The following is a 14,466-nucleotide window of genomic DNA, read 5'->3' on the forward strand; positions in this document are numbered from 1 at the left end:
CATCCTGCCCGTGTTCCACCACACCCAAAATAATAGGCATGCTCCTCTGATACTAAAGAGAACAGGTATGCAGCATGACCAGCATCCATTCCAACTAATAGCCATGAATACCTCTTTCCTCCATGAACATGTCCACTCCCCTCTTAAAGCCCTCCAAGCTGGCAGCCATCACCACATCCTGGGGCAGGGAGTTCCACAATTTAACTATGCATTGTGTGAAAAAATACTTCCTTTTATCTGTTTTGAATCTCTCACCCTCCAGCTTTAGCAGATGACCTCGTGTTCTAGTATTATGGGAGGGAGAAAAACTTCTCCCTGTCCACTCTCCAAACCATGCATAATGTTATAGGCCTCTATCATGTCTCCCCTTAGCCGCCTTCTTTCCAAGCTAAACAGCCCTAAGCGTCCTAACTGCTTCCCATAGGACAGTTGCTCTAGTCCCCTAATCATTTTGGTTGCTCTTTTCTGCACCTTCTCAAGCTCTGTAATATCCTTTTTTAGGTGTGGTGACCAGAACTGTACACAGTATTCCAAGTGTGGTCTCACCAAAGATTTGTACAAGGGCAGAGGAGTTGCAGGCTCCCTTCTGTGTTCACAGTTCCTTTATTTAGAAAATGTATGCCCCATCTTTTTACAGCAAAGTGGCTTAACAAACTGACACCCCCATCTTAGGACAGTCGGTCAGTCACAAACAAGGGGGGAATGATCTGCACTTTTTTATTACTTGTTGTATTCCAGGTCTGGCGCTGCCCCCCAAATAAGTTGTAGAGCGAAGTGTTGGGTTACTTTAAGCCCTAATATATCTCTGGAAGATGTCATCCTCTGCATTTCTCCTTTTTCAGTACCTGCAGGAGGTGGAGATCCTCCAACTGAAGTACCAGACTCTTCAGAAGAACTGTGATCTGTACAAGCACAGAATGAATACTGTGCTGTCTCAGTTGGAGGAGATCGAAAAAGAAAGAGATCAGGTGAATTACCCCTTTCAGGAGTCTGTTCCTTTTTGGTGGAATTGGAGCCCCAGCTAGATGGCTGAATCATCCAATAGGAAAGTTCAGGGCAGGTCTTTACATTATGGTAGTGGCCCCTATAACTCCATCCCCCAGTGCTCCAGGTAACCAAAGATGCATCTGAAAGGCTATTTCTCCCAGCTACCTGGAGGGGGGTGGGAAAGGCCTGTCTCTTTAATAGTAGCATAATGGGATATTCTTTACCTCCATGCCATGAAAAGCTTCAGCTGCCCATTTCCACACCCTAAGCCTCTATTAAAGGGGCAGGTTATTCCCCCATCCCACTCTGGTCCTATTGGCAAATCTGATTTCTTCCCATGTATCTGGTTTTCTGGTTGGCACCTTCTGTTCCCTACTTACTGTGGCTCGCTGGGCATGTATTAAGGCCTGTTCCTTCTCTGTAGTGGCTCCCTCCTTGTGGAACAGGGGCTTCCTGAGGAGGTGAGGGACACACCACCTTTAGAAACATTTAGGAGGTGTTTGTAGGGCCATTTTACTTGCAAGGGCTTTTAATTGGGTTTTAAGCTGTAGGCATTGTCTTGGGGGAGAGGAATTAATGGGGTTTGTACGTCATCGATCTTGGAACTGTAAAGCTGCCTTGAGCTTCAAGGGAAAGGAGGTGTAAATGTTTCAATAAAGTAATATGGAAATCGTGGGGAATTGTTGGGGTTATGTGTGAAGAACAGTGCCAATGCCCCCCCTAGATCAGCCTCCAATGTTGAATATTTCTTCCTCTTTGTGATCCCATCCCTCTCAGGGGGACTGAGGCTTCAATGGCTAGATAAGATGCATGTACTTGGAAGAGGAGCACATGAGCCAGGTTTGGAATCTGGAGTCTATTAAAGAGGCCAAGCTAGCACCAGATTTCCTGCAGTTGGAGGACAGGCCAGACAACTGACCATGAGGCTGAGATGGAAGGCAGCTCCCAGGCAGGTAACTGGGATGTAATCTGAAGTATAGAAGGGCAGCTGTGGTGACTTGCTTCTGTGGCAGGCTTCCTAGACAATACAGCAGATTTAGGCTGTGTATGGCAGGGTAGTAGTAGAGACTAGTTCTTCGAAATCAACTGATGCCTGAGATCATTGTGTTTGCATCCTGGTTTTGAATTGCCTGCAGCTTCTTCCTCTGATTAGTAGTTCCAGTGGTGTAAGGAGTACATAATTGGTTCCTAAACATGCAGGGCTCTGACTTAAAGCCCTGTGGAGCACGTCTATGATCACAGCACACAGGAGTCGAACTTAATACTGATCTCCAAGTTAAGCATCTGTAGGCTTTAAGGTTTCCTTCAAAGCAATAAGTCCTCATGACTACAAGCAAGAAAGCATACAGACAGCATCCAATGCTTGCCCCAAAGGGTCTGATGGGGCCTTCCAGTAGTTAAGTATATGCTTTACTATTTTAAATAACCCTTCCTCTGCTCCAAAAGCAGCTATGCAAGAAAAAAACAGAAGTATGCAAAGTTGTTTATTTATTACATTTCTACCCCGCTCTCCCCAACCCAAAGGTCGGGCTCAGAGCGGCTTAATTTGCACAATTCAGACTGCAGAATTCAGGAATTTTACAGTCTACATTTCTGTCCATAATCCCATCTGTCCAAAGTATATCCCCACTACTTCCACCGCTATAGCATGGTCTTTCCTTTAGGCAATCCGGAGCCGAGATGGCATTCAGCTGCAGTACTCCCAAAGCCTCATTGAGAAGGACCTGTACCGCAAGCGTGTTCGTGCCTTGGAAGAGGAGAGGGATGAGTTGCTGAGCAAACTGACCCAGGCCGAAGGCAAGATCAGCACACTAGAGGCCCAGCTGCAGCGATGCCATTGTGCCAGGGCCTTGGGCAAGAAGGCAAGTTTAACAGTGGAAAGTTCTTGTTCAACAGAAGGGTGGGCCTTTCAAAGGGAGAAAAAGGAAGACAGACCGGGGCTCAGTGGATTGAAGTTGGGATTGCAAGAGGTGACGACAGCAGGTTTTTGCATGGCCACGGTGGAATGAGCGTAGCTGGAGAAAGACAGTAGTTTAATAGGGTTGAAGGTAGTGTGGAACAAAAAAAAATCCCAACTTCGGGTCTGAATGGGGTCTGAACTTACTGAGAGGAAAAAGATCTTGTAGTAGGTAGCTCAATGAAAGTATCAACCCAGTATGCTGGCAGCGGTGTAAAAGGCAAACTGTGTGTTAGGGATTATTAGGAAAGGAATTGAAAATAAAATGACTACTGTTATAATGGTGTGGCCTCATTTGGAATACTGAGTGCAGTTCTGGTCACCCTATCTTATAAAGGACATTGCCGAGCTGGAGAAAGTACAGAAGAAGGCAACCAAGATGATTAGGGGGTTTGAACACCTTCCTTATGAGGAAAGGCCGAAGAGTCTGGGATTTCTCAGTTTAAAAAAACGACAACTACAGGGAGACATGATAGAGGTTTATAAAATTATGCACTGGGTAGAGAGAGTTGACAAAGAAAACTTTTTCTCCTTCTCTCAAAGCACTAGAACTTGGGGGCATCCAATGAAGCTGATGGTAGGGTTGCCAGCTCCAGGTTGGGAAATACCTGAAGATTTTGGAGGTGGAGCCTGAGGAGGGCGGGATTTGGGTAGGGGAGGGACTTCTATGGGGTATAATGCCGTACATCCACCTTCCAAAGCAGCAGTATTCTCCAGATGAACTAATCTCTGTTGTCTGGAAATCAGTTTTAATCCCAGGAGATTTCCAGCCCCTACCTGGAGGTTAAACCTGAATAATTTGATAAGTGTGCTGAGTAAACACTAGTTAGAGAGAAATACAACACCTAAGCTCAAAGCAAAACAATATATTTTTTCAAGCAATTAGCAAAACAATATAATAACAGTATAAAACAGACTAAGGTAAGTACTCAACTTTCCAGAGAAAAATTCCCACAAAAAAATTCCCACAATAAATAGCCCGATCGCTTCATCAGTCAGTAAAGCATAATCAGTCCATAAATGAAAGTCCAAGTGCCCGGTTACTCCACCAATCGGCACGAAATTCAAAGGCAAACCACAAGGTACCGTTTCCACAGAAGTTCAAAGTCCAAGTTCAAAGTCCAATCCAAAATTCAAAACGACACTTCCGGATTCGTGTGCGTTTCGCAGTGCAGTTGCTTCTTCAGTTGATTTTATCTTTTAATCTTTTAATGTGTAAAGTTTACAGCGTTCAAAAGGGTACAGACCTCTGTGAAAAAACATAATAGCGTATGGACCTATCAAGATTTACATTATCAACAAGATTTACACCATAAACAAGAACAAAAGTTTCCAAAAACATGCAGTGAACCTTAAACCGCCCATACTTACCAACGTTGACCAGCCGACCCTTAAGGGCTCTTATCTAACTCTGAGCGCTGGTACAACCTACTAGTCTCATGATTAATCTCAAGCTACCCAGCTGGCTTGCATCAGGAGGTGAAATAAACCAAAGTACCTTACAGAAATTTAAAGAAAACTTGCAAGATCAAACTCGCTATTAAGACCGGCAGGGGACAATGTTTTAAAAAGATACACAAATTTCATTTCATGTCTATGTAGAATCTTAACCACGTCTTCATGATGGTACCTGCGAGGTTTATACTGCCAAAGTGCAAAGAATAGTAAATCGGTATTGGAATGCCCCTTCTGTAAATAATGACTAGTGAGTGGCGCCTCCAGAGTCCTAGAGCGTATTCTCGCTCGATGTTCACCAATGCGTAATTGTAATTGGCGGCATGTCGACCCAATATACATTAAAAAACAGGGACAGATAATGGTGTAAATAACGTTTTTAGAAGAGCAATTAGTGAATTGTTGTAAATTTGAAATTAGAGCTGGACGAGCTGACCTCCTTAATGGGCAAACTAAAATGACAGAATGCGCATGCGCCACATTTATGGTGTCCACGGATGTTAACTCCTTCCCTACTAGGTATCCTATCAGTTTTCACCAGATAATTCCGCAAGGATTTAGTTTTCCTAAGGCCAAACATCGGGGGCTCAGAGCACCCCTGGGCATTGTACAAAACATGTCAATGCCGGCGAATAATTTTCTGTAATTCATAAGTCAGATGGTTGAATTCAAAAGAGGCATAAATCCTAGAAGGTTTTGCTTTGAGCTTAGGTGCTGTATTTCTCTCTACCTACCTGGAGGTTGGCAACATCAGCTGATGGGCAGTAGATTCAGGATGAGCAGAAGGAAATACTTCTGTACACAGTGAGGGATTAGAATATGGAATTTGCTGCCATAGGATGTAGTGATGGCCCCAGGCATGGATGGCTTGAAAAGGGGATAAGATAGATTCATGGAGGATAGGACTATCAGCTGCTACTAGCCATGGTGGCTAAAGGGAACCTTCATGTTCAGAGGCAGTTAGCTTCTGAATCCCACTGCCAGGAGGCAACATCAGGGGAAAGCCTCAGCCTCTATGCCCTGTTGCTGGCCTTCCGGAGAGGATGTTGGACTAGATGGACCGATGGTGTGATCCGGCAGGGATCTTCTTATGTGACAGGAGCAGATTATCTGTGATAGGTGCACATTTCTGTCACGCTATCACCTCCAGCCGAACAGATTTTGCATGTTTTTAAGCACAATGGAAACTTGCAAGACTGCGGGCAGTATATTGACAATAACGTCTCAGTCAGGCACCCTTCAGCCCTCTGGGGAAGGAAGCAAACAAACTATCCACTGCTCCCAGCCTCAGGCAGCATGGATCACACTGGTTCCATATTTGCCCCTGCTTGAAGTGTGAACAGATAAGGGGACCAATGTAGGATTATGCCACTGGGACATCAGGCTTTGAACGACAGATGTTCACAAGATGTCCAACCTTACTCCTTTCAGAGCACCACCTGGCTGTGCTCCAAATGCTTATTGGCTACAGGAAACTGCCTGTGGCTTACTGTAGAGCAGGCTTGTCCAAACTGCAGCCCCCAGGCCACATGCGGCCCAGGACGGCTATGAATGCGGCCCAACACAAAATCGTAAACTTAAAGCAGGGGTGGGGAATGTCAGGCCCGGGGGCCATTTAAGGCCTGCGAAATCATTTGGTCTGGCCCTTCGTGGGTCCTGGCAGATCTCAAGCTCAGAAGGATCTAAGACTGGTGATCCACCCTCTCCCGCGGACAGGAATAGCCTCTTTTCAAGGCAGATGTGAGTTTGTTTTGCTGAGAAAAGGAACCTTTCCACCCCTTGCAGAAGAGTCGTTAGCTATGGAGCTGCTAGGACTGCCCAAGAAACTAATTTTTAAGTTAATAATTTTGTATGGCCCGCGAATGATGTTATAAATATCCAAATGGCCCTTGGCGGAAAAAAGGTTCCCCACCCCTGACTTAAAGCATTATGAATCAGCTATCGTTAGTGTATTTTATGTATGGCCCTAGACAGTTCTTCTTTTTCCAATGTGGCCCAGGGAAGCCAAAAGATTGGACACCCCTGCTGTAGAGTGTGCTTTAATAGGCAATAGCCTTCTTCACCCGTTGCAGAAATGGACCAAGAAAGTTTTAAGAAAATGTCCATAAGTTATACAGATGGACGAGCACAGCCAACAATTAACCTGTTTATCTACACCTTCCTGGAAGAAATGCAAGAATTCTCATGAGGCACTAATCATATATAAACGGTGGTGGCACGAGAACCACCCCTAATTCCTGTTCAAAGCCCAGTTAAGCTCGTGAATGCATTCTGGCTGTGATGCTCATTGTGCAGCTTTCCTTTGAAGCTGCTGTGTATGTGTAGAGACCAGAGGTGATGTGGAAGTCTACTGCATGAGCTCTCCTTTTCTGCTCCCCAGAATCTTAGCATAAGAAATCAGTGCATTATTTTTGATGAGGGGGGATTTCATGCAGGAAGGTGTGGCTTCCAGGCAAATAAAAGCCTCATCATGTATCTTTCTGGGAACCATCCAGCGTTTTGAGGCTTGTTTTTATCTTTTTGCCCCCTAGATGTGTTCCTCTTCCCATTCACTCTGTTCCATCCTAAGCAGCACCTGGAGCATTACTGAGAAACCTTCCATCCTGGAGGACAGAGATGTAGATACACTTGGTGTCCTGGACATTGTCTTTCCTGAGGACTGCATCAACCAGAAAATGGTGAGGCTTTAGCAACTCATAATGCTGTTTTGCATTTGTGTATCTGAGCTGGTCTGTTCCAAGATCAAACAAGATGTAAACTCAGGTAGGACCTTTGTAAGAGTCATTGTAATGTAAAGCCTTTATGGTTTTGAAAAAAAATATTGTAAAAACTTGGAGATGGAAGGTATGGGAATCAGAGTTGTAGGGTTCACCCATTTCCTAGGACGTGTGTGCGTGTACACCGTCAAGTCACAGCTGACTTATGGTGACCTCATAGGATTTTCAAGGCAAGAGACATTCGGAGGTGGTTTGCCATTGCCTGCCTCTGCATGGGCTGAGAGAGTTATGAGAGAACTGTGACTAGCCCAAGGTCACTCAGCAGGCTTCATGTGGAGGAGTGGGGATTGAACCTGGTTCTCGAGATTTCCTAGGCACAGAATCCTTATATACAGACTTTCTCCCCCTGCTCCCATTTCAGTCCTTTATGAGGGGAGAGAATTGGCAAGTAGAATAAAGCATATACATTTAATTTGCAAAATTTAGCCTTATTTCCAAATGTTGGGCGAACAGCCCAACTATCCGTTGGCCTACCATTTTTTCCTGAGCTTTTCTATAAGGTGCCCAAGAGCTGCCGCCAACGTTCTCATCACAGCTGGCTCTCAGATGGAGGGAAATTTTCCAGAAACGGATTTGGTTACAATCCAACCGGCTTCTTGGAGTTTCCCCTTCCCAGAACAGCCCGTATGGTGGTCTGGAGCTTTTCACTTGGCCGTGAATGTGCTGGTGACGGCGGCAGAATAAGGAGGCAGAAGGGCAGTGGGGCTTGGCTCCTTGCCCTGTGTTTTGCTCTGAATTGGCTAGGCAGCCATCAGGCGAGTTGCTGACTACTCAATCCTTGCAAGCAAGTCTACATTTCTAGCTTGTATGTTAAGTATCTGCGGCTGTATCTTTTGGAGAGAAATAAGCAAGCAAGCTGCTCCTTTTTTTAGCTCTGCACTTCTAGCTGAAATGGTGCTGAGCCTGAGAAGGAATAGGATGTAGCAAAAGAAGACGTCTTGCTTTTTCTAACCCCCAATAATATCACAACAAATATTAACCCTATTGAGGGTTCAGGGAGGACAGAACTTAATCTCTCCAGATTGTATAATATTCCGCAGTTGCAGAATTGCAATAAATTAGAAGGAAATAAATTAGAAGGAAATATAAGGTGGACCGTGAATATACTGTTGCAATATTTTTTGTTTTACAATCTGGTTTTATTTCACAACTCATGATTTATATTGAGCTGCTGGGTTTTTTTTCTTTTTTTTAATTAGGTGTAACACAATTTGGTTAGGACCATAAGGTACTTTTATGCATTTGCCTTCTCTCTTTGAAATGTACGATAAATTATTATAGCATTAATGTGATTTAATATAAATAATTGATCCACATGAACTTCTCCTTTCATGTTTGCAGTTCAGTATGTTACAGAGATCAATTTCAGAAGGTGCCCTTGACTTAATCAGGCAGCCAGTCTTAAAAGGCTTAATACAAGTTATTGCCAAAAAAAAAAAAAAAGAGTGAAAAAGTATCTGGGGCCATCTTTTATATATGAGGTATTCCGCTTTCTCACACACACATGCAAGGAAATGGAATGCCTCTTCTGTTAGCTGCGTGCATCTTCTACCATCATATGATGTACCATCATGTCATGTAGATCTGATTGATATAATCGACAGATTAAAAAAACACACAATTATAGCCATAGCATGAGAAGGAACATGAAGAGAATGAGATGGTAGAAGTCTGGATCGGGTTTTGAGACATCTTTTTCTTTCTCCGTAGGAAGTGACTCCAGACAGAGAAAAGGAAATTAACCGCCTTTCCATCTTTCCCTTCCCACCTTGTGCTGGCTCCATACTTCGAAGGCAACGTGAAAATGGATGGATGCACTCCAAGAGGTAATGTCGAGTTCTCATGGAATTACAGCTGATCTCCAGGCTATAGAGATCAGTCCCCCTGGATGAAGTGGCTGCTTTGGAGGGGAAACTCTATGGCATTAACCTGTGCTGAGCTCACTCCCCTCCCCATGCTCAGTCCCAGAGTCTCCAGGAATTTACCAAGATGGAGGTTGCGATGTTACTTGGGGCTGTATGCTTAAGCACTTTTCATTTTGGTGTATTGGGTTTAGAGACATCGAATGAGAACTCCAAGCTGTGGAATGGAAGGTTGTCAGTCAAAGAAAGGGTATCATTACAGGTCGGGAGGATGCCATGTCCTTAGGAGAAGCCTACGGGTGCATGAATGGGGGAGGAAGGACTGGAAGTACCGCCCACAGGAATGCAAATAGGAGATGAACAGTGTACTCTTTGCAGAGTGTACTGTTTGCAGGGTGTCCTTTTGCTAGGGTTGAAGGCCAAATGTTGGCTGTGAGGAGGAGAACGAGTGGGTGGCTGGAAAGAGATGCCTGGGAACAAGCTGGCCAGCTGAAGCGGCTGCATTTAAGGAACAAGGCAGTGATGAATCCAGGAAGTGGTGCTCATGCAGTCTTTGAAACTGAGCAGATCCCACCCTGATTGTTATTCACATAGGCTACTGTCTAGTATGGAGACATGTGTGGAGAAAGGGTGGGATACATAATTAGGTAAGAACAATTGAGTATTTGAATCTTGTATGACCTTCCTTTCTGTGTTTCTTTTGTGCCCTCAGTCAGTCTTATGGGTCCTTTGGCAGCATGGAAGACTTAACAGGTATTGTCCGCTGTTTTTCCCCCCTTCTCCTGTGGAATTCCTTGATGATTGTGTGAGAGAATTGGGGAAAGGAGGGGCTTCCTTCTGCCAAACTAACTACAAGACCATCTGCACATGAGGGGGCGCTCTTGCCCCGTACTACCTCTGCCAGCTCAGGTAGCACCTCCCCAGGGGTTCACCCACAGCCTGCGTGCATGTGTGCTTAGTTTTTAGGCCATTCCAGTCCGGTGTGTTTAATTTAGAGAGGGTTTTATTTGACAATGGATTCGATTCAGCTTCAGAGGAGTAGGAACCGGAAGAGATAAATGTCTTTGCTTCAGGCCGTTATCGGCTCTTGGTGACAGGCTGTAAATCTCTAGAGCATGTCCCACTGTATATCTCGGACTCAGCTAGATTTGTAGCATATTCTACCAGCGCACCCTCCTTGGGAGAACTGGCACGTGTGCAAAGTCTGTCTGGCTTCTGCAGTCAGCTATGGGAGCACTGTGTTTATTCCAAGGAGAAGATTTGCCCCAGACACCATAAGCTAGTTCAGGTTTTTCTTGATGGCCTCTGGGCGTTTCTGAGCCTTCAGGGATCGTTGGAGTCCAGTTCAGGATTCGGCCTGTGCTTAATGCTCTATCCTCAGGAACTGAGGAGTTCTTTAAACATGACTCCATCCTCCTGGATGATGCTCTTCCATTGAGCACAGCTGGGGTAATCTTAAACAGTGCAATTATGGGAGTCTCACATGAACACGTGAAGCTGCCTTATGCTGAATCAGACCCTTTGTCCATCCAAGTCAGTATTGTCTACTCAGACCAGCAGTAGCTCTCCAGGGTCTCAGGCAGAGGTCTTTCACATCACCTACTCGCCTAGTCTCTTTAACTGGAGATACCCAGGGATTGAACCTAGGACCCTCTGCATGCCAAGCAGATGCTCTACCACTGAGCCAGAGCCTCTCCCCTGGGAGAGTGGGAGAGATCCACATGGAGTATCATTTTCGGGGCCCAAGCATGCGTGCTTCCTATCCTTTCTTTGTCAGAGATGCAGTCTGAAACTAACAAACGCTCTTTGGGTCAGAGGGGTGCTGAGCAATCCCAAACTCTGAGATGTTTTCTGCAGCAGTGATGATCTGCATCCTTCTGTCCATTTAGGAAGTGTTACGACTACTGTCTCGTCTGCCAAATCACCCTCTTCTTCCATCAGTGCGCACACCAGGGCCAAGTCAGAAATTTACTTGTCCCGCACTTCTGACCGGCAGGAGTTTGCCAGGAGGTATGCTTGCCTCTTATTTTCCCCACCCTTGAATTAATGATGTTGAATTAATAATGATTCTCCTTTCCTCGGTTTATCCTCACAACAAGCTTCTCGGGTGGCATAGGGCTGAGCGTGTGCAACTGGCCCAAGGTTACCCAGCAAACTTCCATGGCAGAATGAGGATTTGAACCTGGGTCTTCCAGATCCTAGTCCAACACTAACCCCTACACTGGCTGTCAGTATTTTCTGGGTGGGTGGGTAACTCTTTGAATTCAAGCATCCTTGGTGGGGCTCCAATGATGCGCCACCCTGTGTATCGTCAGCCACCAAGATTCCTCTCCCCCAGTGTTGCAAGCTGCTGCTGCTAAGCTCCTACCCCCTCTTCCCCTCCACTTTCATTACCCCCTGCCAGTGATACACCCATCATAATTGATGGCACCAAAGCAGTGGCAATTGGGGGGGGGGAAAGGACTACCCAGACTACTCCTTGTTGAAGGAGCTGGGTATGTTTAGCCTGAAGAAGAAATTATTGAGAGGGGATATAACCATCTTCAAGTACTTGAAGGGTTGTCATATAGAGGAGGGTGCCAAGTTGTTTTCTGTTGCCCCAGAAGGTCGGACCAGAACCAACAGGTTGAAATTAAAAGAGTTTCCGTCTAGACATTTTCTAACAGTTAGAGTAGTTCCTTAGTGGAACAGGCTTCCTCGGGAGGTGGTAAGCTCTCCTTCCCTGGAGGTTTTTAAGAAGAGGCTAGATGGCCATCTGTCAGCAATGCTGATTCTATGACCTTAGGCAGTTGATGAGAGGGAGGGCATCTTGGCCATCTTCTGGGCATGGAGTAGGGGTCACTGAAGATGTGTGGGGGAGGTAAGGTGTGAATTTCCTGCATTGTGCAGGGGGGTGGATTAGATGACCCTAGTGGTCCCTTCCTACTCTATGATTCTAGATGGTTGTGTAATGCCCTTTCTAAGGCCAGAACTCGAGACAGAGTCTGCTGGGTTATGTGCAGGTCCTATATGCTAAAGAGAAGACCAGATCAGTGAGGCTTCTCTGTTGCAGTATCTTAGTGTCAACGTTGAGTCTGTTGCTCTGCAGAGCCTAAAAGTGACGTGGCTTCTGTCCAGCTTGGAAGGCTTCGATGGGAGAAGGCAGGGATGGAGGTGGGGATCAGGGATCGGCAAATGAATAATAGGAAAAGAGAGAGAGAAGAGCTGTGTGGAAACAGAAGTGTTAACGCGGCATAGCTGGTGTGGTTCTGGGAGCCTGTGCAGAAGAAGTGGGCCCTTGTGGAAGGACAGGCTCCTTGCAGAAGGAGCCTGGGCAAACAGTGCAGAAGAAACTGACCTGACCATTAGACACCCTTTCCTTCTTTGGGCAGCATGGGAACACGACCTCTGTATTCTTTCATCTCTGTCCCAATGTGGGAAACTAGCCCTGTTGTTATAAGGGTAAATAAATTGCCTATATAATCTTCTCACACATAGTTTTTGTCCCACAGGCAAGCTCCTCCTTCCCCCAGGATTTAGGTCTACTGAAGCGTGAATAGAAAGAACCCACAGAACAGATTCTCCCTTCCCCCGGTAGCCTCTTATGCTCCCCTAAAAAGTGGCTTCAGAGGGCTGGGGGGATGCTCAGGAACAAAGCAAGGAGAAATTGGCAGAAACTGCCCCTGCCATCCCTGTGCATGCTTTTTCTGATAAAAGGAAGTATTTCTTTGAGAGCCAGTGTGGTGTAGTGGTTAAGAGCAGTGGTTTGGAGTGGTGGACTCTAATCTGGAGAACTGGGCTTGATTCCTCTCTCCTCCACATGAAGGGCGGACGCTAATCTGGTGAACTGGATTTATTTCCCCACTCCTACATACGAAGCCAGCTGGGTGACCTTGGGCAAGTTACAGCTCTGTTAGAGCTCTCTCAGCCCTGCTTACCTCATAGGGTGTCTGTTGTGGGGAAGGGAAGGTGATTGTAAGCTGGTTTGAGTCTCCCTTAAGTGGTAGAGAAAGTGGGCATATAAAAACAAACCCTCCTCCTTCTTCTTCACACAGCACGTAGTTAAATTGTGTAACTCCTTGCCTGAGGATGTGGTGATGGCTGCCAACTGGAAAAGCTTTAAGAGAGGAGTGGACATGTTCATGGAGGAGAGGGGTATTCATGGCTACTAGTCAAAATGAATACTAGTCATGATGTATACCTATTCTCTATAATATCAGAGGAGCATGCCTATTATCTTAGGTGCTGTGGAACACAGGCAGGATGGTGCTGCTGCAGTTGTCTTGTTTGTGGGCTTCCTAGAGGCACCTGGTTGGCCACAGTGTGAACAGACTGCTGTACTGATCCAGCAGGGCTTTTCTTATGTTCCAAAAGTAGAGCAAGAGCTCACCCAAGGGGAGTGGCGGGGTTTCAGCCAGTTCCCCTACAAGCTGCAGCCCCCTGTGCTGTATTCATATTGAAGTTCTTTATTAAAAAATAATTTCTATTCTGCCTTATCTCGTGGTTCAAGGAGGAGTATGCCACTCTATTCCTGAGAACCTCCCCTGGGAGCATTTTTCAGATTCTGCATGGGAACAGGTTCATTCCAGACTTTTTTTTCCCATCCAGGGTTTGTAGGATTCGACCCATTGCAATGGTATAACCTTGCAAACAAGGCGATAGGGCTGGTGGTGAAGGTATGCTGAAGGAAGCACCTCCTCTGGACTTGAGTCCCTGGGGTAGCAGTGGAAGAGCCGGCATCACATGACCCACTTGAGCTTGGCCCTCTGCAAAGTGGGAATGTTGGCTACTTACTCAGAACGGCAACACGCTTCCTGTAGCGCAGACCAAATGGGCAGTAGCCCCGCTGCCATTCCCTGCTGTTTTCGGAGCTCCTTATTATATGGTAGCCAAGATGCTGGAGTCAGAATTACAATGGTTGCTGTTTCTTTTTCTTTTTGTTCCTGTTCAGATCTGTGGTGGTGCAGTTGCCCAGCGCAGGTCAGCTGAGCACTCCGGCGCCTCAAAACAGGGGACTTGCCGGGGATATCTCCATCCTTGGAGGAAACAGGACTGGGATTTTTGTTCAGTGGGTGAGGCCAGGTTCTGAAGCAGAGAGTGTGGGACTTCGAGAGGGATACCGGCTCCTAGAGGTATGAATAAATGTGTGGGGTTGCAATTAACACCTGTGCAGGGAGACTTGGCCCGGGGAGGAGACGACCATGTCATCGTAAGCAAAAGGGTGGCCCCGTTTTATCTCCTGTGGTTTGCTAGGAGCATACCCTGCTTGAGAATTCTGATCTATAATGCAGAATGACACCTAGTGGCTGAGTGATACATTGCGAATCCTATCATTTCTAAGATGAGTATCTTAAGTAGAAATCCTGTCCTAGGGCAGGCTGGGGGTTTGAAAGGGAATTATCCTCATGCCTTTTTTTTTTTTTGTCCCTTCCAATAGTTAAACTGTATG

General features: G+C 46.0%; 1 protein-coding gene across 1 annotated transcript in view; it reads left to right on the forward strand.

The window, feature by feature from the left end:
* The window catches only part of CARD10 (caspase recruitment domain family member 10), a 48,961-nt gene that overhangs the window by 21,945 nt on the left and 12,550 nt on the right, over positions 1–14,466 (forward strand). The window contains exons 7-13 of the mRNA XM_056846560.1: positions 843–968; positions 2,652–2,849; positions 6,931–7,077; positions 8,887–9,002; positions 9,751–9,791; positions 10,928–11,048; positions 13,969–14,149. Coding sequence (XP_056702538.1) covers positions 843–968; positions 2,652–2,849; positions 6,931–7,077; positions 8,887–9,002; positions 9,751–9,791; positions 10,928–11,048; positions 13,969–14,149 — 930 coding nt within the window. The remainder of the gene's footprint in view (positions 1–842; positions 969–2,651; positions 2,850–6,930; positions 7,078–8,886; positions 9,003–9,750; positions 9,792–10,927; positions 11,049–13,968; positions 14,150–14,466) is intronic.

The sequence above is a fragment of the Euleptes europaea genome, chromosome 3, assembly GCF_029931775.1.
Source record: "Euleptes europaea isolate rEulEur1 chromosome 3, rEulEur1.hap1, whole genome shotgun sequence".
Classification (NCBI taxonomy): Eukaryota; Metazoa; Chordata; class Lepidosauria; order Squamata; family Sphaerodactylidae; genus Euleptes; species Euleptes europaea.